Raw genomic sequence first — 23,897 nt, forward strand, 5'->3', positions numbered from 1 at the left:
TTTGTATTGAAGGCATGGGTACCACTGACAGGGTACTCTAGCATATAGAAATACAACTGATTGTTTCATTGATCTTATACAAGTCAATATTAATAAACTCACCTGTGGTCTCATACATTAATGAATTCATAATGTGATGGAATTATTCATTAGTAGAAAACAAATGAAGTGGTACCCAGTTGGATATAGTGTCAGTTCCTCCTGACCCCCTCTATCTGCTACCATGATATTTTACCTCAAAACAAGCATTCAGCAATAGAATAAAGTGACCATGAAATGACTATCTAAAACTATGAGCCAACATAAATCTTGCCTCCTTTACATTGTTTTTCTTGGGTATTTTATTACAGCAATGAAACACTGACTAGCACAGATATCTTCATTGCTGTAACTTAAACCTTTTTCTCTCAAAAGTCATTTAACTATGTCAGATACTTCCAATTGCCATGTAAAAGTTTGAATTGCATTGAATGTATGATACCTCTTTTGTAGATTTCATACTATCGTTTCTGTAATTTGTGTCATCTGTGAATAAGGACTTTTGTACTTCTTCCCTTCAAATTTGAATCTATCTTCTTTGCACGTTTCGTAGCTCTGGGTAGAACAAGTGCCATGTTGAATGAAAATGAAAATGTGATAGAAATGCAGAGATTTTTGTTTTTTCTCAGTCTTAATGGCCAAAGTATTAAAGTCTTCCATCTTTTGGTATAATGCTAATTGCAGTATTGTTGTTTTGTTTGGGTTTTTGTTTTGGTTTGTTCTGGTTTGGTTTGGTTTGGGTTTTGCTGTTGCAGATTTGCTCTGTTTAACTGTGGTTTGGTTTTGTAGATATATTTTAGAGGGTTGAAGATGGTACCTTTTACTTTTTACATTGCTTTGGGCTTTTTTTAAAAGCAAGAACAAAGAATATTTTTTTTCAAATTCATTTTTGACATCTACTTAGATTGTAGCCAGTCACATGCAGTTCTTTCTTTGATCGTAAGTATGACTGATAACGCTCATTGTTTTTTAGTTGTTAAACCAACTTACAATACCTGAAATAAATTACATTTGTCCATAATGTCCATCACTTTTATGTTGCTGAAATTAAAACCTAAATTTTATTAAGAATTTTGAACCTATATATCTTAAAAAATATTGCCATGCATGGCCACACCTATGTCACATCCAAGAATGACAGGATACAAATGCTCAGAAGAAATGGGAATGGAAAGTGGGTGAGATAAACAAAAACAACAGCTACTCTCCACAGAGTTAGGTATGACAAAAATGAGACTTTAAAATTGGAAATACGCCGGGCGGTGGTGGCACACGCCTTTAATCCCAGCACTCGGGAGGCAGAGCCAGGCGGATCTCTGTGAGTTCGAGGCCAGCCTGGGCTACCAAGTGAGTTCCAGGAAAGGCGCAAAGCTACACAGAGAAACCCTGTCTCAGAAAAAAAAAAAAAAAATTGGAAATACATTTATGTTCCCCTCCTGCCCCAACAACCTGAAACCATTTGCTACTACATTCATGATTAAGCATGAACTAGTTCTAAAAATGACTGCCCTATAATAGTTCTACTTGAATCAGTAAGATAAGAAACAATCCCCCCACAGGCAGCTTTGTAGAAGAGTTGGGATAAGACAGGAATTTTTTTCCTAAATATTTGATAGAAACAAACACTGAGGCCATATTGCCCAGAAGTTTCCATTATGGGGATATTTTTAACTCTCAATTCCATTTCCTTAATAGGGAAAGAACTTTCTACATTATCTATTTTTCTCGGGTGAGATTTGGTATTTTATGTTTTGTAAAAAAAAATAAATAAATAAAAATAAAAATAACATCCAGGAAAGGCGCAAAGCTACATAGAGAAACCCTGTCTCGGAAAAAAACAAATAAATAAATAAACAACAGAAGATGTAACTACAGCTTTACCACAAATAGGCTTTCTAAAATCATTTTTGTGTCACTTTGCCTAGAGATAGAAAGAAAAGTAGATGAGTTTTAAAGTACTAACACATGGAATGAGAGACAGAAATCCTGGGCCACTCTGTGTGTGGGTTTGGCTAATTGCAAAATATTTGACCTGCAATTTGACTTTGTTTTTGACATGTGATGATTTGTGTGAGAGGGGTCTCTCTCTCTCTCTCTCTCTCTCTCTCTCTCTCTCTCTCTCTCTCTCTCTCTCTCTCTCTCTCTCTTTCTCTCTCTCTCTTATGTATGAGAGAGAAAGAGATGCTTTTAAAGTCAGTTTCCACTAACAAAGTAGACTACTTGACTAGTTTCTATTTTCTGCAGATGGAAAGGGTTTAGGGCTGTTCGTTCTAATTTTAGAAATCCAGGCATACATGACAAGTTGATTTGCCTTGCTCATGATGCAAACAAAACTACACTTCTGAAAGAATTTTTGTCTTAAAATTTCAGCAATAAAATGAAGTAGAAATAACTTCATGTTCTTGGCAAATAAAAGCTGAGGTCTTGATCTGCTATGGACTTGGTTTTGTACTTTGTGTGATTTTCTCCCTTTTTTTGAAAATAGATTATTATATTTCCTCATACATATAATATATCCTGATTATAGTTTTCCCTCCCTGTACTTCTCCCAGTTCCTCCCACCTCCACTTCCTTCTCAATCCACTTTCTTTTATTAGAAAAGAACAGGCTTCTAAGAGATAACAACCAAACGTGTCAAAATAAAATATAATATGAAGCAAAAACTATCACATCAGTGTTTGACATGGCAACCCAACAGTAGGAAAAGAGTCCCAAGAGCAGACACAAGTTTCAGAGAGGCACTCATTCTCACAGTCAGGAGCCCCATAAAAGCACTAAGCTGATAGCTCTAAGATGCATGCAGAGGACCTGGTGCAGACTCATATAGGCCCTGTGCTTGCTGCTTCAGTCTCTGTGCTCTCATGTGCCTTGTTTAGTTGATTCAGAGGGTCTTGTTTTCCTGGCGTCCTCCAGCCCCTCTGACTCTCAAGATCTTTCTGCCTCCTCTTCTGCAGGGTTCCCTGAGCTCTGAGGGGAGTATCTGATGGAGATCTCCAATTTAGACTCTCTCTTTGCATAATGTCTGACTGTGGGTCTCTGTACCTCCTCTCATCTGCTGCCGGAGGAGGCCTCTCTAATGATGACTGAATAAGGCACTGATCTATGAATATAGCAGAATATCATTAGGGATCATTTTATTGATACTTTATAATTTTAATTTATTTTTTAATTTTATAATTAATTTAATTTTACATACCAGCCACAGATTCACTTGTTCTCCCCCCTCCCACTCCCCCCCCACACTTTCCCCCAGCCCACCCCACATTCCCATCTCCTCCAGGGCAAAGACTCCCCTGGGAATTGAGTTCAACCTGGTAGACTCAGTCCAGGCAGGTCCAGTCCCCTCCTCCCAGGCTGAGCCAAGTGCCCCTGTATAAGCCCCAGGTTCCAAACAGCCAGCTCATGCACTGATTACAGGTCCCGGTCCCACTGCCTGGATGCCTCCCAAACAGATCAAACCAATCAACTGTCTCACCTATTCAGAGGGCCTGATCCAGTTGGGGGCTCCTCAGCTATTGGTTCATAGTTCATTTATTTCCATTCGTTTGGCTATTTATCCCTGTGCTTTTTCCAATCTTGGTCTCAATTTTCTCGCTCATACAAACCCTCTTCTTTCTCCCCAATTGGACTCCCGGAGCTCCACCTGGGGCCTGGCCATGGATCTCTGCATCCAGTTCCCTCACTCGTTGGATGGGGTTTCTGGCACAACTATTAAGGTGTTTGGCCATCCCATCACCAGAGTAGGTCAGTCCCGGCTGTCTCTCGGCCATTGCCAGCAGTCTTTTGTGGGGGTATCTTTGTGGATTTCTGTGGGCCTCTCTAGCACTTTGCTTCTTCCTTTTCTCATGTGGTCTTCATTTATCATGGTCTCTTATTCCTTGTTCTCCCTCTCTGTTCTTGATCTAGCTGGAATCTCCTGCTCCCCCAAGCTCTCTTTCCCTCGACCCTTGCCATTTAGACCAGTAGTGTTTGGTTTTACTCTAGATCTCTGAGATACCTATTCTCTGGTTCTTGGTTACCCAAGCAGTGTTGGGTATGGGTTCCTTCTTGTGGAGTGGACCTTACATCAAAACAGACATTGTTTGGCTACTTCCACAAGTCTGTGCCACTGTTGCCCTAGCATATTTTTCAGGAAAGACAGATTATAGGTCAAAGGCTTTGTGCCTTTTTGGTGTCCATGTTTCTCTTTTGGTAAACTGCAGAGTACTTTCCCACACCAAAGAGAATAGGACAGAGGAGAGAATGCTCCATGTAGGAAGTAGCTCAGCTTCTCTATGTTCAATGTGTTGTGTGTGTGTGTGTGTGTGTGTGTGTGTGTGTGTGTGTGTGTGTTGTCCTTGGCAATGGAGCCCAATGTCAGTTTGCAAAGAGTAATCCGTTGTCTTAGCAACAGCCTGGGTTTTTTAGAGATTTCCATGGGACCTACTTGGCCACCAACTGAACTGAATGTGCCCTAGTCCCACCATTGGAAGTCTTGCCTAGCAATAAGAGATACCCATTACTAGGAGTGCTCATTAGGATCACCTTCATAGATTTCCAGGAGTTTCCTCTGCACTAGGTTTCCACACCACACCCCCAAATGCTCTCCAATTCCAGCCATCTCTCCCTGTACTCTCTCCCTCCACCCTATTTCCCCCACCACCTGATAGTCCCATGCTTATCCCCAATCACCTTCAGTCACTCTGTAAAATCTATTTAGTTTCCCCTTCCTAGAGATATTCATGTGTGCTCCCCCCCCCAGACTCCTCCTCTTTACCTAACCTCTCTGGATCTATGGGTTGTAGCCTGGATATCATTTACTTAACAGTTAATATCTACTTATAAGTGAAAAAAATACCATATTTATCTTTCTGGATCTGGGGAACCTCACTCAGGATGAGTTTTTTTTAGTTCCATTCATTTGCCTGCAAATTTCATGATGTCAATTTTTAACAGCTGAGTAATACTCCATTGTGTAATTGTGCCAAATTTTCTTTATCCAATCTTTGGTTATTATGAATAAAGCCTCATTGAACATGATTGAGCAAGTGTCCTTGTGGTAGGATGGATCATCCTTTGGGTATATTCCCAAGAGTGGTAGAACTAGATTTTGAGGTAGATTGATTCCGAACTGTCTGAAGAACTGCCATATTGATTTCCACAGTGGCTGCTTACACTCCCACCAGCAACAGAGGACTGTTCCCCTTGCTCTACATGAGCTGTCACTTGTGTTATTGATCTTAGCCATTCTGACGGGTGTAAAATGGAATCTCAGAGTCATTTTGACTTGCATTTCCCTGATGGCTAGGGATTTTGAACATTTCTTTAAATGTTTCTCAGCCATTTGAGTTTCCTCTGTTGAGAATTACTTGCTTAGATCTATACCCCATTTTTAATGGATTATTTGGATTTTTGATATCTAGTTTCTTTATATATTTTGGATATTAGTCCTCTATTGGATGTGGAGTTGGAATTCCCATTCTGTAGGTGGCCTCTTTGTCCAACTGACAGTGTCCTTTGCCTTACAGAAGCTTTTCAGTTTCATGAGGTCCCAATTATTAATTAATTATTGATCTCAGTGCTTGTGTTATCAGTGTTCTGTTGAGGAAGTTGTCTCCTGTGCCAATGTACTCAAGGCTATTCCCTACTTTCTTTACTATCAGGTTTGAGTGTATGTAGTCTGTAGCATGAATCTTAAAAGTTCTTATTAATGAAATAAAATCTGAGCCAGGTATTGGGGTGAACACTGGAAGATCAGATAGACAGAACAAGCCACAGCTAACCTCACCTGGCCAACTTCTCAGCTGATCTTGTTTCCTCAGACTGGAAGCTTCTGTGTCCTCATATCCGAATGACTCTCACTGAACTGTGCTGCTCCAAAGCCTGAAAGCTTAACCAACCAAATGCTTAAACAGCCAAATGCTTCTAGTTCCTCGTCCTCATGCCTTATATATCTTTCTGCTTTCTACCATCACTCCCTGAGATTAAAGACTCACTCCCTGGAATTAAAGGCATGTGTCACCATGCCTGGCTCTTTCCAATGTGGCCTTGAACTCACAGAGATCCCAGATGGATTTCTGCCTCTGGAATGCTAGGATTAAAGGGGTGAGTGCCATCATTTTCTAGCCTGTGTATCTAGTGGCTGTCTGTTCTCTGACCCCATATAAATTTATTAGGGTACACAATATTTTGGGGAACACAATACCACCACAGTAGTCAGAAGGTTTCCCTGGTCCTGCCTGGCCATGTGGTCCTGCAGCTGTTCATAAAATAATCACTCAAAAGCTTATATTAATTATAACTGCTTGGCCATTAGCTCAGGCTTATTATTGATGAGCACTTGCACTTAAATTAACCCATAATCCTTATCTATGTTTAGCCATGTGGCTTGGTACCTTTTCTCAGTTCTGCCTCGTCATCTTGCTTCGTCTGTGTCTGGCTGGTGACTCCTCACTCCACACTTCTTCCCAGGATTCTCCTATTCTACTTGCCCCACCTATACTTCTTGCCTGGCTACTGGCCAATCAGCATTTTATTAGACCAGTGTACAAAAGCATTTTCCCACAGCATTTCCCATTTTTGGTTTTATTAAAAAGTAAGGTTTTAACTTTAACATAGTAAAATAATATATAACAAACCATTATCAAGCAACAATTACAGTTATAATATCTAGTCTATTTGTATTTGGCAAAGTAAAAAAAATATTCTATCTTATATTTGTGAGTCTAAGGTTTCATATGTAATTTATCTATTATCATAACCAAGGAAAATTTTAACTATTTAGTCTTTAACTACATCAAAGACCCCAGAAGGATATAATATTGCCTATGTGAATAGGAAGTGCATTGTAAGCAACTTCCAAAAATCTAGAATGACAGGGACAGCTGGCTGCCTGAATAGTCATCCAAAGTTCCTCTACTATGGTGGGGCATCCATCTTCAGCCTATAGATCTATAGTTTCTCAGTTGCTTCTCCCTATGTCTTGCAGAATATCTGGCAGGAACCTGAAGAACCATCTCATCTTGCAAAGTTCAGTGGTCACCTTCCTATGAGTCCTGCATGTCCAGTTTATACGACATAGTGTCAATCAGTCAACGCAAAGGCACTTTTTTGCCCAGTGGCTGACTTTTGCTGCAAAGAAAGCAAACTCCATAATGAGTTTATTTGATGCCCATCATCCTCCTTGAAGTAATTGGTGCTGCCAGGAGCAGATATGTCTCGTTGTCCAGAACAGTCTAAGTTTTTAAAACATTTTAAATGCCATATTCTGTAGATCTTTGAAATGTTTGAAGATTACCTACTTAATTGAAATATATCTATTCACACCTAGAAAACTTAACTAGCATGGCTATAAGTTTGATTATATGATTGACTAATTATTAATCTATATTTCTTAATTATATATTACAATTTTAAATGAGCTGCACAAACATAATACCCTAAACAAAAGTAGAAATACACATACAATATAACAAAATTAACTTTAAATTTGTGTCAATACATTAAAATCCATAGCAATGTAAAACATTTTAAACAAGTTGTTGCTCTTTAAATGCAGATTCAATAATCTACCCTTTTATCCTATCATATCTATATTATCCCCTTTTCTTTTTTAGAAAAATATCACATTTATAATCAACTCCATTTAAATAAAAATAAACATTTATAAACAATATTTTGGCAATTTGGATATAGCTTCTCACACTACTTCCTGCAGGTTGGGGGTGCTGGTAATCTTATGTGGGTCCTGAAAAAATTTGAGATAATGTTCAACTCCTGGAAAGATTGACTATAACCTTTGTTGATAGGTATGATCTGGTAAAGTTTAGGAGGTCTTGCTTGATCAAATCTGATCCATCTTAACCTGGAACAAATCCATAACCTTTTGCTTCCTGTGGAAACAAAAGCAGAACCTCTTTTCCAAAGCAACACATCCTTAGATCCAAATTTTGAAGTCAAGATACCTTTAAAATATACATATTGCTTTACTTCAGCAGCATTATAGCTGGAGAGCTTCTCTCCCAGTCCTGCTGAGCCCCAGCAGTCCGACAGCCCACTTATAAAATAAACACACAGACACTTATATTATTTACAAAGTGTATGGCTGTAGCAGGATTCTTACTAACTGTTCTTATATCTTAAATTAACCCATTTCTATAAATCTATACCTTGCCACATGGCTTGTGGCTTACCAGCATCTTCACATGCTGCGTGTCATGGTGGCAACTGGCAGTGTCTCCTTCACTCAGCCTTCCACTTCACAGAATTCTCCTCTCCTTGTCCTGAATATTTCCTGCCTGGCCACTGACCAATCAGTGTTTTATTTATACAGAATGATATCCACAGATTTGTAATCAAATGTCTCTCTCCATTTAAAAATCCCAAGAAAATATAATCCAGTCTCTCTGTGTAATTTCCATCTTTATGTGCCATATATATATATATATATATATATATATATATATAATTTTATTTTTTCATACTTTATTTTATTTAGTATATTTGGTTTTATGTTGAGGTCTTTGATCTACTGAACTTGAGTTTTGTGCAAGGTGATAATTATGGCTCTATTTGCATTCTTCTACATGCAGACATCCAATTTGACCAGCACCATTTGTTGAAGGTTCTGTCTTTTTTCCAGTGTATATTTCTGGCTTCTTTATTCAAAAGCAAGTGTCCTATAAGTACTGTGCATGGTGGTGCATGCCTTTAATCCCAGCACTCGGGAGGCAGACCCAGGTGGATCTCTGTGAGTTTGAGGCCAGCCTGGTCTACAGAGCAAGATCCAGGACAGGCACCAAAACTACAAAGAGAAACCCTGTCTCAAAAAAAAAATCAGGTGTCCACAGGTATGTGGATTTATATCTGGATCTTTAATTTGATTCTATTGATCAATGAGTTTGTTTTTATGCCAATACCATGTTGTTTTTATTACTGTAGCTCTGTAGTACAACTTGAAATAGGGAATGATGAGACCTCCAGCAGTTCTTTTATTGTTCAGAGGTGTTTTAATTATCCTATTTGTGTGAGTTTTTTTTTTACTTTCTTTTATCTCCTCAATTTTATAAAGTAGGGATTTGGTTTTCATCACCACCACCACCATTATCATGGAATATCCATTATACAAAATCTCTCATACACAGTAATACTTGGATCATATTCATCTCCACTTTACTGTAATATCTTCCCTTTGACCTTCATGTTTTAAAAATCTTGATTCTATGTATGAGAGAAAGCACATCTTTTTTGTCTTTCTGTGTTGGGCTTCTTTTGCCTAATATTTTGACTCCAGTTTCATTTTCCTATAACTGATACAACTTTATTCTTCTTTGGCTGGGTAATTCTTGATTCTGTATATATACCACATTTCCTTTATCTATTTACCTTTTGAGAGCATTTAGACTGATTCCATAACTTCTTATTATGGATAGTGCCATATTATCGATGGGTGTGCAGCTATTTGTATTGTGCCTTACTGTGGTGGTATTGTGTTCCCCAAAATATTGTGTACCCTAATAAACTTATCTGGGGTCAGAGAACAGAAAAGCCACTAGATACTTAGGATAGGCAGTGGTAGCACACACCTTTAAATCCTAGCATTCCAGAGGCAGAAATCCATGTGTTCAAGGATACAGCCAAGCATGGTGACTCACGCCTTTAATCCCAGAAAGCAAGCCTTTAATTCCAGGGAGTAGTGGTAGAAAGCAGAAAGGTATATAAGGGGTGAGGACCAGAAACTAGAAGCTTTTGGTGGTTAAGCTTTCAGGCTTTGGAGCAGCACAGTTCAGCTGAGAGCCATTCAGATATGAGGACACAGAGGCTTCCAGTCTGAGGAAACAAGATCAGCTGAGAAGTTGGCCAGGTGAGGTTAGCCGTGGCTTGTTCTGTCTATCAAGAAATGACAAGTAGTGTAGTTCATACAAATTAAGTGATGGAAGAGAGGCCCAAATGAAGCTATACCTTAGGCAAAGATCACATATGGGTATTCAGAGACATTCTAAGAGATCTGAATTTTTTTCAGTCATTCAAACTGTCTTAGAAATCACTGAATTGTTTTAAATAAGGTTATTTAACTAAAATATACAGACAGGGTCACTCTAGTGGATTTCCTATGAGCCATTCTGTTTTTCTGTAGCAGAGTCCCTTTCCAATGTTATCTTTCCCCCATCTCTGAGCAAGCTGAAGCTCGTTTAGCTTTCTCAACACTTATAGGACTTACAAATTATCTCATCATGACTCACTATCTTCACGGAAGTAACCTAGTTTGTCTCCCAGTCAGTCTCCTGCTACTACACTTGGACACCCTGTCTTTCTCAACTAGACATTCATTAGATTCCTTCCTCCTGATACAAAAGGCAGAAATGGCAGTGTTCTTGGCCATTTAGACTTAATCACAGAGGAAACAGTCTGTTCTGGAATCCCAATCTTCTCTGTTCCTGTAGGATATTTTTCAACCTGTGGAGAGATAGTCAAGTCTTCTATCCTAACATAAGCTCCCACTTAGAAACAGTAAAAGATTTTTGTTTTCAACTTGCCACAAGTTTTCCTAAGGGCATCATATAATAAATGAGCAGTAATATTCTCGGCCAAGCCACTAAAGCACATGAAATTTACCATGTAAATAAAGTCTAGCAGTAGCAAGATAAGCTCTCAGGGTGTAGCAGAGCATGCACAGCCATACCACACATTGCACAGCTGAGGAAACAACTCAGTCTAACCACCTGAAATCATTCTGTATGTTTTAGTTGGAAAATACTCATCACAGTTCCTCTGAAGTAGTCAAAAAGGCAGGCTGTTAGTGAGAGTGATAGATGTTTTAATTAAACATTAAAAGTTGTTGGAAAAGAAGTAAGGTGACATTTAAGAATGTGAGAAATGTAGTATATGAGTTACATCTCAGTAAAGTTGCTATAATAAAACTATTACCAGAGATTGAAAAAGGGAGAACATGACTAAGATTTCCCAAGCAGTGGATGGAATATGAAAAATACTCCAGGAAAATAAATAGCTGGTCAACAGGCTTTTTATTTATTACTTTTCTGTTGCAATGATAAAACAACATGACTTGGGTAATTTATTAAGGGAAGAGTTTCTTTTAGCTTACAGTTTAGAAGGAGAGTCCACAATGGTACAGGAGGCATGGTAGCAGGAAGATAAAACAGGAAGCTAAGAGATCACATCTTTAATCACAAAAGCAAAGCAAAGAATAACTAGAAATGGGGCAAGGATACACACTCTCAAATCCCATCACCAGTGATGTACTTTCTCCAGCAAGGATACCTCTCCTAAACCTCCCCAAACAGAATCACCAACTTGGAACTAAGTATTCAAAATACATAAGTCCATAGGGGACATTCTCAATCAAACCACCACCGACCCCTATGACCAGAACAGGGATAGGACTGCAATACAAAGTCAAATCTGATTTAAAGGTCTTTAAATTATGTTCCCGGGTTCCTGTGCTTAGGTGATCTTTAGAAAGATGCTTCTCACTCTCTTATTTTCATAATAATTATCTCCTTTATTGGGATTATAGTTCCTCAGGGAAATGTGCTTTTAAAATAATTAAAAAAACAATATTTTTCCTATAATGTCTAATAGCCTGCCTTTGTGTTTGGAAAATGTGCCTTAAAGCTTGTCTTCAAAGCAAGGAAGTGATCTTGGTTCAACCCTGCTCAGTTCCTAGTTGCATCCTTTCTATTTAACTCTTTCCAAAGTCCGCTTCCTCTCTCTAGCCAACCCCCATATAACCCTTGCTCGGGCTGCTATCCTCTCTTATGGGGATCTCTGTAGCAGTCCCCTAATTAGTCGTCCCTCCTCCTCTCTACCATCACCAGAAACATGTTCTTTTTTCCCTTTTACAAAACCTCAATCTGACCACGTTACTCTCTGACCAAAATTAGTGAGGTGCTCCCTCTCATGTATTAAACATAAGATGTTTCTTCGCCTTCCTGTACAAGATGAGCCCTTGTCATCCTCCCCTTGCCTTTCTTGTTTTGGTTACTATAACCTCTTACTTCACTGCATGGTGTGCTCTCTGTCACATAATGTTCTCTTTCCTGGAATGATTTTTGCCTTGCCTCATCCCTTCACCTAACTGGCATTTCTTCACTCTTCATACCACCCTCTCTAATATAAAACCTCTCCTGTCTCACAAATGAGGCCAGATGCTCATGTTGGATGTTCACATATCCTTGAAAGAGTATTGTTTGCTTTTCCAGTGTCAAATATAAGTTCCTGAGTTTAGGGCACCAAGTCTGCTTTATTTAACACTATGCACCTAAGTTCAGGTCCAGTGCCTGAAACAAGGTAATACTCAGGTAAATAGTTTTTATTTTGGAGATGTGTGTGTGAATGTGAGTGTGTGTGTGTGTGTGTGTGTGTGTGTGTGTGTGTGTGTGTGTGTGTGTGTGTGTGTCAGTGCCCATGCACACGGAGGCTAGAGGTTGACATTGGATCCTCTTCATCAATTGTGCTCTGCCATATTTTTTGAAACAGCTTCAAGGACCTGCCTGTCTATGCCTTCCCTAGGATTACAGGCATGTGCTGCCTTGCCTGGCTTTCTTTGTTGGTGCTAGAGATGAAACTTAGGTCCTTATGCTCACACAGCAAACACTTTACTAACTGATCAATCTCCCTAGCTCACTAACACTTATTTTGTTAATGAAGGAAAAATGTAGATGTCTTCATGTTAAAATTTTAACGTAACATCTTGACTTTCTTTCAATTACACTTAGCACAGTTCTTATTCTTTAAGCATTTATGTAAGTTTATTCCATAAGAGACTATAAGTTCCATGATGGCAGGAACTATATTTATTGTTTACATTATGTAGTCTGCAAATAACAAACCACAGAGATTATAAATATACAGCAAATATGATTATAGAAATTTAGTCAGAGGTGTGTAATAAAAATCATTACCCCAAATAAAACATAGAACGTAGTCTGCCATTCTAGAAAGTCCCTTATGCTACCAATTGCCTCTATCCTCCCGCCCCAGAAGGAGTAATCACTACTCTGGTTTGTATGGACATGTATGCACTTTGTGTATTCTAGAGATTCCCCTAAGGGGAGTCATACAAACAATGCTCTTCTGTTTCTGCTTCTTTCAACATAACCATGAGGCTTAACTTTGTGGATGTGTGTGTGTGTGTGTGTGTGTGTGTGTGTGTGTGTGTGTACATGTGTGTGGCTATATATATATATATATATATATATATATATGTGTGTGTATATAATCAATATTTTATTTCTTTTATTGATGAATACTACATCATTTTATAAAATACATCATAATATCTTTATCCATTCACCTGTTAATGGGTACTTGGACTATTTCCACATGAAGAAAACAGTTACAAACATTCATGTGCAGGTCATATCCAATTATTCATCATCAGATCCCCAGAATCTACTACAGATACTGAGACATAGCAGGTACTCAATAAACAATTGTTTTTTAGATATAAATTACCAAATTTAACCCTTAAAACAATAATTATAACTTTACTTTTTCCCGCCTACTTTTCATACTACATTAGGACATAAATGAATAAAAACTGATTCTATTATGGAAAGAAACTTGAGCCCTCTCCTATATTTCCCAAATTACTGTTACAGAGTTTATATTTTCTTACTGAATGTTACTTTTGTCACATACCACAAGTGAGCTTGACACACCAATGTCATGATACTACTTGTATGTTTTCCTAAACTAGAGGACAGCTAGTTACACTTGAATTTTAAATGAATAATGAGAAGAGGTTTAGTGTAAGTACATCCTTGATATTGCATGGAACATACTTACAATTTGGGGCATATATATTACAAAAATATTCTTGACATTCTAAATTTTTATTTGCTAAATCTAGCCACTCTGATTATTTGCAAATTATGGGACCTCTGCCTCCTCAGCTGTCTTGCAAACTTAACACATGAGCATCCCTCAGTGGAAAATATTGTCTTTCATGGGCAACATTTAGATTGTATGATAAGTATTTGCTAGGCAACTTTAAGTTCTATCCAAGCAATGCTACATCTCTATCGGTCCTATTTCATTCTGGATAGGTAGAGCTTTTCCTATGCAATCCAGAATGCTCATTTCTCTCTGACTCCCTGACCCTGTCTGCTATGTTTGTGTCTGGTGTGAAAACACTTGAGCAGATGTTAGAGAGAAGTGCCTTTTAGAACTTCTCAGCAGTGTCTGGTGTCAGCTTCTTTTTAAGATAAAATGTGGGTGACAAGTCCCATCTGGTGAGGAGCCAGCTCCTACAGCTCACTTCCTTCTCTTCTCAGTCTTTCATTCATAAAAATCATGGGGAGCTTTTCTTCAAAGGGAAATACACATTAAACCTGGGACAGAACTCAGTGTGGTTTAACATGTGTATTTGTTTATATTTCATTGAGCAGCTTTTGTTTTATAACTGTTCAAAGTCATAGTGATTCTCTGTACTATTAGTACAATGTTGAGGAACATTAGGACATTGTTAAAAGGGATTTGAGTTACCAGAAAAGCTCTGAGATTTGGAACCAAACTTGGGACTGAAACCTTGTGGCCTTGGACAGATGTCTGTTTAACTGCTCAAACCTGTTTTTTCTTTTATGAAATATGATAGTAACAGTGCCTGCCCCACAGTTCTATGAGATAAAAGGCATGAACTATTTAGCTTAGTGTGTTGCAGATGTTCACGCTGGCAATGCTGATGAATGTGGCCCCAGGAATATGTCTAATGCACTCCAAGAAGCTTCTCTTGATTCCTGAACCCTGGGCCCAACAGCAGAGAATGGATAGTATAAGAGTGTCTTACTGTCTTGTAACATCTTCCTCCTTTACTCACTTAGCTGTACACTGGAAAGAGAAGACCTAGCCTCAAGTCTTCACTTTGTAACCTAAATGACAAATGGCACCATCTCTGAAATTTATAAGTATTGGTGTTGCTTATTCAATCTAGAAAATGGTTGAACAGAAAGTTGTTTGTTTCTAAATTAGTTATAAGACTCATATATGAAGGTTGTCTAGAAAATGCACTAATTGTAAGGTAATAATAGGAAGTAACTAATGTAATGTTGAAAACTGCATATAAAGATATCTCTCACTCTCCCTTGTTTTCCCTGGCTGCTTGTTTTCAGACTAATCTTGAAGCTAGTTGCAATAAATCCAAGATGAAAAAGGGACTAGAGATCGAAATACCTGGTTTCTTATGCCAACTCTGGTATTTGACTTCCTATGTTGAGGAAGTCATATAATAGCTGAGCCTGAATTTCCTCACGTTTAAAGAGAACTGGTCATTGAGTGAGCTCCTCTTAAGGACCTTCTGTAGAATATTGGATACTCTAGTTACAGTTCATCCCATCTAACATCTTATATATTGAGCATCTTATATATGACCAGCATTTTACTAGGAGTATTACATCAAACCTCACAAAGCCCTGAAAAATAATGTCAGGCATTGAAGAATAGAGGATTTAGATTGATTTGTTATTAAACCAACCAAGGCTTTCATCTCCAAAAACTCAACATCTAGAAAGGTAGGTATAGATATAAATAAATAATTGTAGTATCTCAACTTTCTTAAACTGGTAGTGGAAAAAAAATCAAGAGATTTGGTTACCTCACAATGGTTATAACTGCAGGAAGGAACAAAACTGTTCATTTCCTGGAAGCTCCAAGGACTTTGCTTTAAAAAGCACTATTTTCTTCTCATAACAAAGTATTCTCTGATTTTTCCCAACAGAGTAGCATTCTGACCATGATGCTTCCTATTCTCCTTATCTTTTCCTATTCACTTCCATGGTGTATATCAACTTACAGATAGGTAGCTCACATTTATTTCTTTACTCTGTGATTTCACTCTAGAGCAGTGGTTCTCAACCTTCCTAAGGCTTGACCCTTTAGAATAGTTCCACATGTTATGGTGACCCCCAACTATAAAATTATGTTATTGCTACTTCAAAACTGTAATTTTGCTACCGTTATGAATCATAATGTAAATATTTGATATGCAGGATATCTGATATGAAATCCCTGTGAAAGTGTCATTCTAACCCCCCAAAGGGGTCCTGACCCATAGATTGAGAACCACTGCTCTAGATTATCAGCATCATGAAAATAGGAACTCCCTTTCTCTTGTGATTGTGTGATATTGCCTCTACCCTTCATATATAATGCAGTGCTTAGCACATAATAGACATTTAATAAATTTTTTGAATGACTGAACAAACTAAAATGTTGCACAGCCAGGCTTTTGTGACTCAAGCTAGCTACTGTATAAAATTGTTCACAAAAGTAATTTGTGTTTACCCTGGCTGAGCTCTCCTTATAGTCTGTCTCTTGCTTCCTTCTGCATTGTTATCATTCCAGACATCAGGAATTGCAGAAGCACCCATGATTTCTGGAAACATATTTTCTGGTGAAGGGGGGCAAAGTAATATAACTATTTAAATGAAGGGGAAAGTGGGAGTGCCAGGTGTAACATGAGAAACTCACTTGTTTTGGGGGGAATTATTTGCCATCCTTTTCCTGGCTGGTTACTGGTTTCAGAGCTGCAGACATAATCCTGACCCCAGTCTGAGGGCAGAATCAACTGAGCAAATTAAGACAGAATGGAATTTTCAAAATGAGAGGACTAGAACATCTACTGAAATTGTTAGAAGAGGGAGGATATATTTTTGATATCTTCATCAAGAAGATGGTATTCGGGGTGGGTTTGAATAACTAGCTAGAAATTTGGTTTGTAGTAAATAGGAAAGGGGGTATGAAGGTAGAAAGCAGATAAACAGTATCTACAAAGAGGTGGATATGAGAAGGAAGAGATATTAAAACTATTTAACATGTGCAAATCCAAGTGGACATTCTGACCCAGCCAAATATCTATTTGAATTGATAAAATGCTGTGAAAGTACCAGGGCATATCACATTGGTGGTCAGTTCAAGAGAGGCAAGGTCAAATGTTGCAGAAATGTTAAGTAGTCTGACACAGTGAACATTAACATGATGATGAAAATTGACACTGGAAGCTATTAGGTACTTCAGTACTTTGTATTATATACTTACTGAATCTTCCACTGGACTAGACTGCACATCCTGTTCCCCTTTTCTTGATTGAAACACTGCGTATGAGAGCTATCGCCCCCCCCCACACACACACACTTACCCACTTCAAAGCTTAGGGAACATCATAGAAGAGGAAGTGTTAAGAATACAAGATCTGGAAGATGGGGAGGAAAGCTTTGAAATGATGGCATGGCTGTTCCATACACCAGTTCGGAGCAGTTGTGCTTGTCTACACAAGGCCTGCACAAGATTAAGCTGGCAAAAAAAATCCAGTATGGGTGAATAAGGGGCCTCCAAGGCCCCATGCCTAGCAGAGGAGCAGCTTAGCAGTTAGTAGTAGCTGAGGTAAAGAGAATCACTCTCTTTGGGGACCGTGTCTGCTGGTAGGTGGCCCACACAGCAGTGAGTGGCCCCACACCCTTGCATGTATGCCTAACACTTAATTGGACTCAAGCAATTATTTTTTAATTTTTATTAACATTTTTTCATTTATTTTACATATTGACCACGGTTTCCCCTCCCTCCAGTTCCCTCTCTCCGACTCCCATCTACCCCCTCCCCATCTCCTCCTCCTCTGTCCCCATTTTTAGAAAGAGCCAGGCCTCCCATGGGCTTGAACAAAGCATGGCACATCAAGTCGAGCTCCTCCCCACACCCCACATAAAGGCTGGACAAGGTAATCCAGAATCAGAACAGGTTCCCAAAAGCCAGCTAAGCGCCAGGGACAGACCAAGCTACACAACTGTCACACACATGCAGAGGGCCTAGGTCAGTCACATGCAGGCTCCCTAACTGTTGGTCCAGAGTGCATGTGCTCCCATGGGCTCAGGTCAGCTGTGATTATTAATAACAATTTTAAAAAGGGGACATGAAGCTAAGAGGTAGACAAGGTGTATGCACTAGGGAAGAGTAATAGCAGACAAATAAGAATGTGCTAATTTTTCAAAGGATAAATAAAAATATTTAAATTCACTTCCCCTAAGTTCACCCACCTTCAAATATTAGAGCTGAGATTTAAATTGGTACTGATCAACTCTATAATTGTACTTAAATGTTTTATATTACACTCATTAATTTATTTTGTGTGTTTATGTATGTATATGTATATTAAGAGAAAGAGGTGTATGTGTTCCCATGTACAAATGCCACCACGTGTGTGTAGAAGTCAGAAGACAAATTTTAGGAGTCTGTTGGTTCTCTCCTTCTTCCATTGTGTAGTTCCTGGAAATTGAACTCAGTTCATCAAATTCAAAGAGCTATTTCATTAGGCCCATAATTTGTATATTTTAACTAACATAATAATACCTCAGGCAGTAGATACAACATAGATTTTCCTCTTTAACACTTGTGGAACTATATTGGAAGAAAAAAGCTTGGTTTTTCTTCACAAACATCACCATATGGCTGAAGAAACAAGTTGTTGTGCCTCACAACCTGAGGACCATTGGAAAGACTGTCCCATAGCAATATGTGATGCTTGTTCAGTGATGGGAGCATTGAGTCCTGCAGCTTTTCACTGAAGCTGAGCTGGCTAGGGAAGATATGAGACTTGAATGTGGCATTGACATGTAGAGTAGTGGGATAGAACTGGCATTAAGATCATAAGTGTTAGGATATGCTCCTTACCATTTATGTCTCAGACCAAAATAACTCCATTAGAGCCTCTTACACAAGGAATTTGCTCTTACAAGGTATTTTAAAAGTGGTCAACCATATATTTGATTATCTAAATGCTGGCAAAAGTGGCACTTAATAGTTTAGGGCCTTGAAGGATAGATGTACACTGTGATGAATTATACTGTATTCGGACCTACATTCATGTAAGTGAAAATGGGTATAATTATCAGAGTCCAGAACATAGGTACATTTTATATATTGAAATGATTTTCCATGGCATTAGTGTTCCTTAGTAAAGCTACCAAATTAAAAAGCGACAAGCTGATATTTTTATTTAAGAAATTTTTCCATTCATTCTACATATCAACCACAGATCCCCTTCCCAGCCTTCCTCTTACTTACCCTTAGCTTCCCCCCCCCCCAACCCAACCTCCGTCCCCTCCTCCAAAAGGGTACCGGCTCCCATGGGGAGTCAGCAAAGCCTGGTACATTCAGTTGAGGCAGGACTAAGCCCCTCCCCACTGCATCAAGGCTGAGCAAGGTGTCCCACCATAGGTAATGGACTCCAGAAATCCAGCACATGAACCAGGGATAGATCCTGATCCCACTGCCAGGAGCCTTTCAAACAGACCAAGCTACACATCTGTCTCCCATATGCAGAGGGCCTAGTCCAGTCCCATACAGGTTCCACAGCTGTCGGTCTAAAGTTCCTATGAGCTTGGTTCAGTTGTCTCTGTAGATTTTCCCATCATGATCTTGATGCCCCTTTGCTCATATAATCCCTCTTCCCTCTCTTTGACTGGATTCCCGGAGCTCAGCCTGGTGCTTGGCTGTGGATCTCTGCATCTACTTCATTCAGTTACTGAATGTATGATGATAGTTAGGGTAGTCACCACTCTGATGGGTAGGCCATCTCAGGCACTCTCTCCACTGTTGCTAGTAGTCTAAGCTGGGGTCATCCTTGTGGATTCCTGGGAATTTCCCAAGCACCAGGTTTCTCCCTAAACCCATAATGTCTCCCTCTATCAAGATATCTCTTTCATTGCTCTCCCACTCTGATCCTCCCCCAGCTCGACCATCCAATTCCCTCATGTTCTCATCCCCCATCCATTCCCCTCTGTTGTCCCCTCACCCCCAGTTTACTCATGGAGATCTCATAAGATGACACTTTTCCACAGTGTTATAATGAGCTATTTACTGCTTCAGAGACTCGTGTCACCAATCTCAACCACAGTCCTGACATTTGAGTTATCAATGCCATAGGCCAGCATCACCAATTCAGAAGGATGCCATGTTTGTGATGATTCAATACACAGCTGTGAGTTGCTGACTATGTCATTATACTTTCCATTATAACTATGGGTGCATTTTCGGGTTTTTTTTTTTTTTTTTTTTTTGACAGGGTTTCTCTGTGTAGCTTTGCGCCTTTCCTGGAACTCGCTTTGGAGACCAGGCTGGCCTTGAACTCACAGAGATCTGCCTGCCTCTGCCTACCGAGTGCTGGGATTAAAGGCATGTGCCACCACCGCCCGGCATTAAAGGACATTTTCAATATCAAAATACATATTGTTTCATTTTAAATCACCTGGTTTTTTTCTTCACAATAGAATTATGTCATAATATATGGGTTTCAAACTATTGATAAAGTCTTTAGTTTTTGCCCTGGGCATCACACCCAGGGTCTTACATCTACTAGGCAAGCACTCTACCATTAAGCTTTATCTCTAAGATATTTTTTCACTTTTTTATTTTGAGGCAAGATCTCATTAAGTTGTTCAGACTATCCTTGACTTTGTGATCTTCCTTCCTCAGACACCCAAGTAATTGGCATTATAGTCCTGCACCACCAGATCAAGCCACTTGCATCCTTCTAACTTATTCCTATCATTTTCTTTTCAGGATTACAAAGGAAAATAATAAATATTTGTAATAGGAGTGATAATGTTGGTCTAGTAGAGTTTTAGAAAAACACTGCATTAGACTATCTCCCAAGGTCTTCATAGTTTTAATTTTCTGTAGGTGTAAACGGAGGGTTGGATTTTCAGTGGAAGGTGAGAGTACTCAATGGTAGAAATGACTACTGAGAAAACTGAGATTTGAGTGGCCCCATACAATTCAGGATAGAGGACCGACTTTCTTAGCGTCTTTACTCTGCCCACATCACTGTAATTGAAGAATTTTGTGGATACTGCCAGAGCCAGCATTACAGGAAATTGCCAAATGACTAATGGGACTTCTCTGGTTACTTTCATCAGTGACAGAGAGCAGTGATGCCTCCCTATCAGCTTGTTCTGGAGAATTCCTAGGAAACCTTAGTTTCTGCTCCTTGTATTTTTGCTCAGCTACTATCATTGGCATTTTATTCTCCTATCTTATTGAGCTCTATGACTTTTATAGTAGAAATATGGAAGCTCTTTGTCTATTATAGACCAATTTTTCACTGTTGCTTAGCCCTGCCTCCAGTTTGATATGCTAATATTATGGGAGACCAAACAGTTGCCATGTGGAAATGGAACATAGCTCCAAAATAAACCCATTGAGTATTCTCAGTTGAAGGATATAACTTTCCCCATTTAATAGCATGTATAACTGTTTTCTCCTCCCACGAATTATAAACATTCCCTGAAGAGTGATTTAAAATGCAGGAATGTATGGGCAAGCAAATACAAAATAACCATAATCCTAAGAAGAAAAATGTTCCATATGAAACAATATGACATCAAGGGTGAAATCTAGAACCAGTATATCAATCCTATCACTTTCTTTTCAGGATTACAAAGGAACATAATAAATACATGAAACAGAAATGAGTTGCTCTCTTGGTTTTATTTTTATTTTCTTCTGTTTCTCCACCAGCTCCAAGCTCCAAGCTGCCTCCTCTCAGAGTATTCCTTACGCTTACTCTCATGAAAAACTTTCCCGTGTGCATACTGTAAAATGGAGGGCAAACTGGAAAGTGTAAAGTACCACTTAGCATGTCAAAGGCATAAAAGAGAGATAAAACAGCTCATGTTGGGAAGGTGTTTGGAATCTAAAATAGTAATATTTTGTCATAGCTCTGCCATCACTACCTTATTATGGAGGTGTTGTGGTGATAAAATATTGTGGGAATGTCTAAAGAGATAAGAGACAATCTGAAAAATTCACAGTGTTCTCTGAGAATTAGGAAAAGGCACACATTACACAGAGACGGAAGAAGGATTGAGTGCGAGGTCAGCTCATAAATATGCCTCTCTCGTTGGGGGAAAAATGACCATTATTAAGCAACAACAACAAAAAGTCAAATGATACTAAATCCACTCTAGAGATAAAGTTTGTGTTGTAGATATCACTTAGAATTTATGTTTAGCTGTTTTTCCGAAGTGGATAAGGTCAGAATGAAAGTTTTCCTCCATGTGGAGTCCTTGGATTGTGGATCTGGTAGAGAGAGGACTTAGAAACCATGAAGACCTACATGTTAAAATCAAATCTTCTAGGTTAGTCTTGATTCATGTCATGGTGTCATCCGGTAGTCATTAATCATTACTTGAGGGTCATCACATTGCTTTAGGTATTGAGATTACAATGTTGTCCAAGAAAGATGGCCATCCTTAATGAAATAGATTTTGTGTTCTGGTGGTGGAAGATAATGTCTGATCCTGAAAATGTAACAAAGGGAGTAACTAGGGACCACCTCAAGGTGAGCTCTCAGGAGTGGCCTAAGAACAGTCAAACTGAGAAATATATGGGAATGTATCAGAATGACTTACAGACTGAAGTCCAACAAGCCCAACAATGGTTGTGAATGGGAAGTCCAAGAATCTAGTAGCTGCTCAGTCCCACGAGGCTGGGTGTCTCACCTGGTCTTCTGGATGTGATGGCAAGACGAGGGCAAACAGGTGAAGAAAAATGAACCCTTCCTTCTTTCATTGTCCTTATCTAGGCTTCCAGTAGAAGGTATGGTCCAGATTAAAGCTGTGCCTACCTGCCTCAAGATCTGGAGTAAAGGCATGTTGTCTTCTTGCCTTAAGATTCAGATCACAAGTGTGCCCTCCATTTCTGGATTATAGTTCATTCCAGATATAGTCAAGTTGACAACCAAGAATAGCCATCACACTAGCATAAGTGGAGTCTTTCTTTCAAATAATGACATCATTGGATGAAATCATTAGTCCATTACTTGGTTAAGGAATGTGACTAAAGGTTAGATTCCCTGGCGTAATGTCTTTTCCTGGTTAACATGATCTACTAATGTTTTCTCTTTTTTAAATAGGGACAGAAGAAGTCCTATGCAAAGCCATGTGGGGGCCAAGATTGCAGTGGAAGCTGTACATGCTCTCCTGAGAAGGGAACAAGAGTAAGTTGCTTATTGCATTGTTGAAAGACAAATAGTCCACAGAGGATGTTATCTGTTTTATCTGTTTCCTTTAAAATTAAGTAGTGTAGAATTTACTCTGATGACTTCAGAGCACAAGCAAAGTGATGAGAACAACTTGGAAGGAGCTTTGCTCACTACTAATAAGCAGAAAGGCACTGGTCAAATCTCTGAGGAACCATGAAGAGGTTTCCTTCACTGATTTAATGCTAAGGCTCCCCCACAGTGTCATTGGAGGGTTTCCAAAAGCTAGTCCGATTGTGCAGAACCTGATTATGATAATGTTTGTAGATATGTGGAAATTTTCATAGCTCATTTATATCCACTTAGTTTCTCCCTGCCACTCTAGGGAACAGGTGATGCGGTTTTTATCTACAGATTGGGATGCAACTTATTCCAAATCACTGACTTATTGGGGGATAGAATCAAGAGTGTGGGGAAGCTGTAAAGTTCAGAAATACAGGCAACTATAAAAATGGTTTGTGAATACTCTATTAAAATAAAGGATATGTTTTAAAATACATTTTACACATCCATACAAAGTGCCACATGAATCACAATAAACAGCATTTCCATCAGTGTCTATATACACTTAGCCATCATGTAATTTTCACCAAATAAACATGTGTCTTTAAGCATAATGTAGAAAATGTATTCAAAGGCATTCACTCTACTAAAATTATAGATAGATGTTTTTCTCCCAGAACTTATGGGCCACTGTGTAAAATTCAGATCTTCTAACTTCTAGAATTATGTTATGTTTGCATTCTCATCAAACTCCAATAAGCCAAAGAGCTTACACTGTCAAAGGAAGGTAGTAGCATAAATAGGTCAACCAAACCTTCAAATACAT

At 38.8% G+C, this 23,897-nt stretch overlaps 1 protein-coding gene across 1 annotated transcript in view; it reads left to right on the plus strand.

Moving 5' to 3' along the window:
* The window catches only part of Col4a6 (collagen type IV alpha 6 chain), a 304,646-nt gene that overhangs the window by 124,840 nt on the left and 155,909 nt on the right, over nucleotides 1-23,897 (plus strand). Inside the window, exon 3 of the mRNA XM_006970301.4 lies at nucleotides 22,943-23,026. Coding sequence (XP_006970363.1) covers nucleotides 22,943-23,026 — 84 coding nt within the window. The remainder of the gene's footprint in view (nucleotides 1-22,942; nucleotides 23,027-23,897) is intronic.

This window comes from Peromyscus maniculatus, chromosome X (genome assembly GCF_049852395.1).
Source record: "Peromyscus maniculatus bairdii isolate BWxNUB_F1_BW_parent chromosome X, HU_Pman_BW_mat_3.1, whole genome shotgun sequence".
In the NCBI taxonomy this organism is placed as follows: Eukaryota; Metazoa; Chordata; class Mammalia; order Rodentia; family Cricetidae; genus Peromyscus; species Peromyscus maniculatus.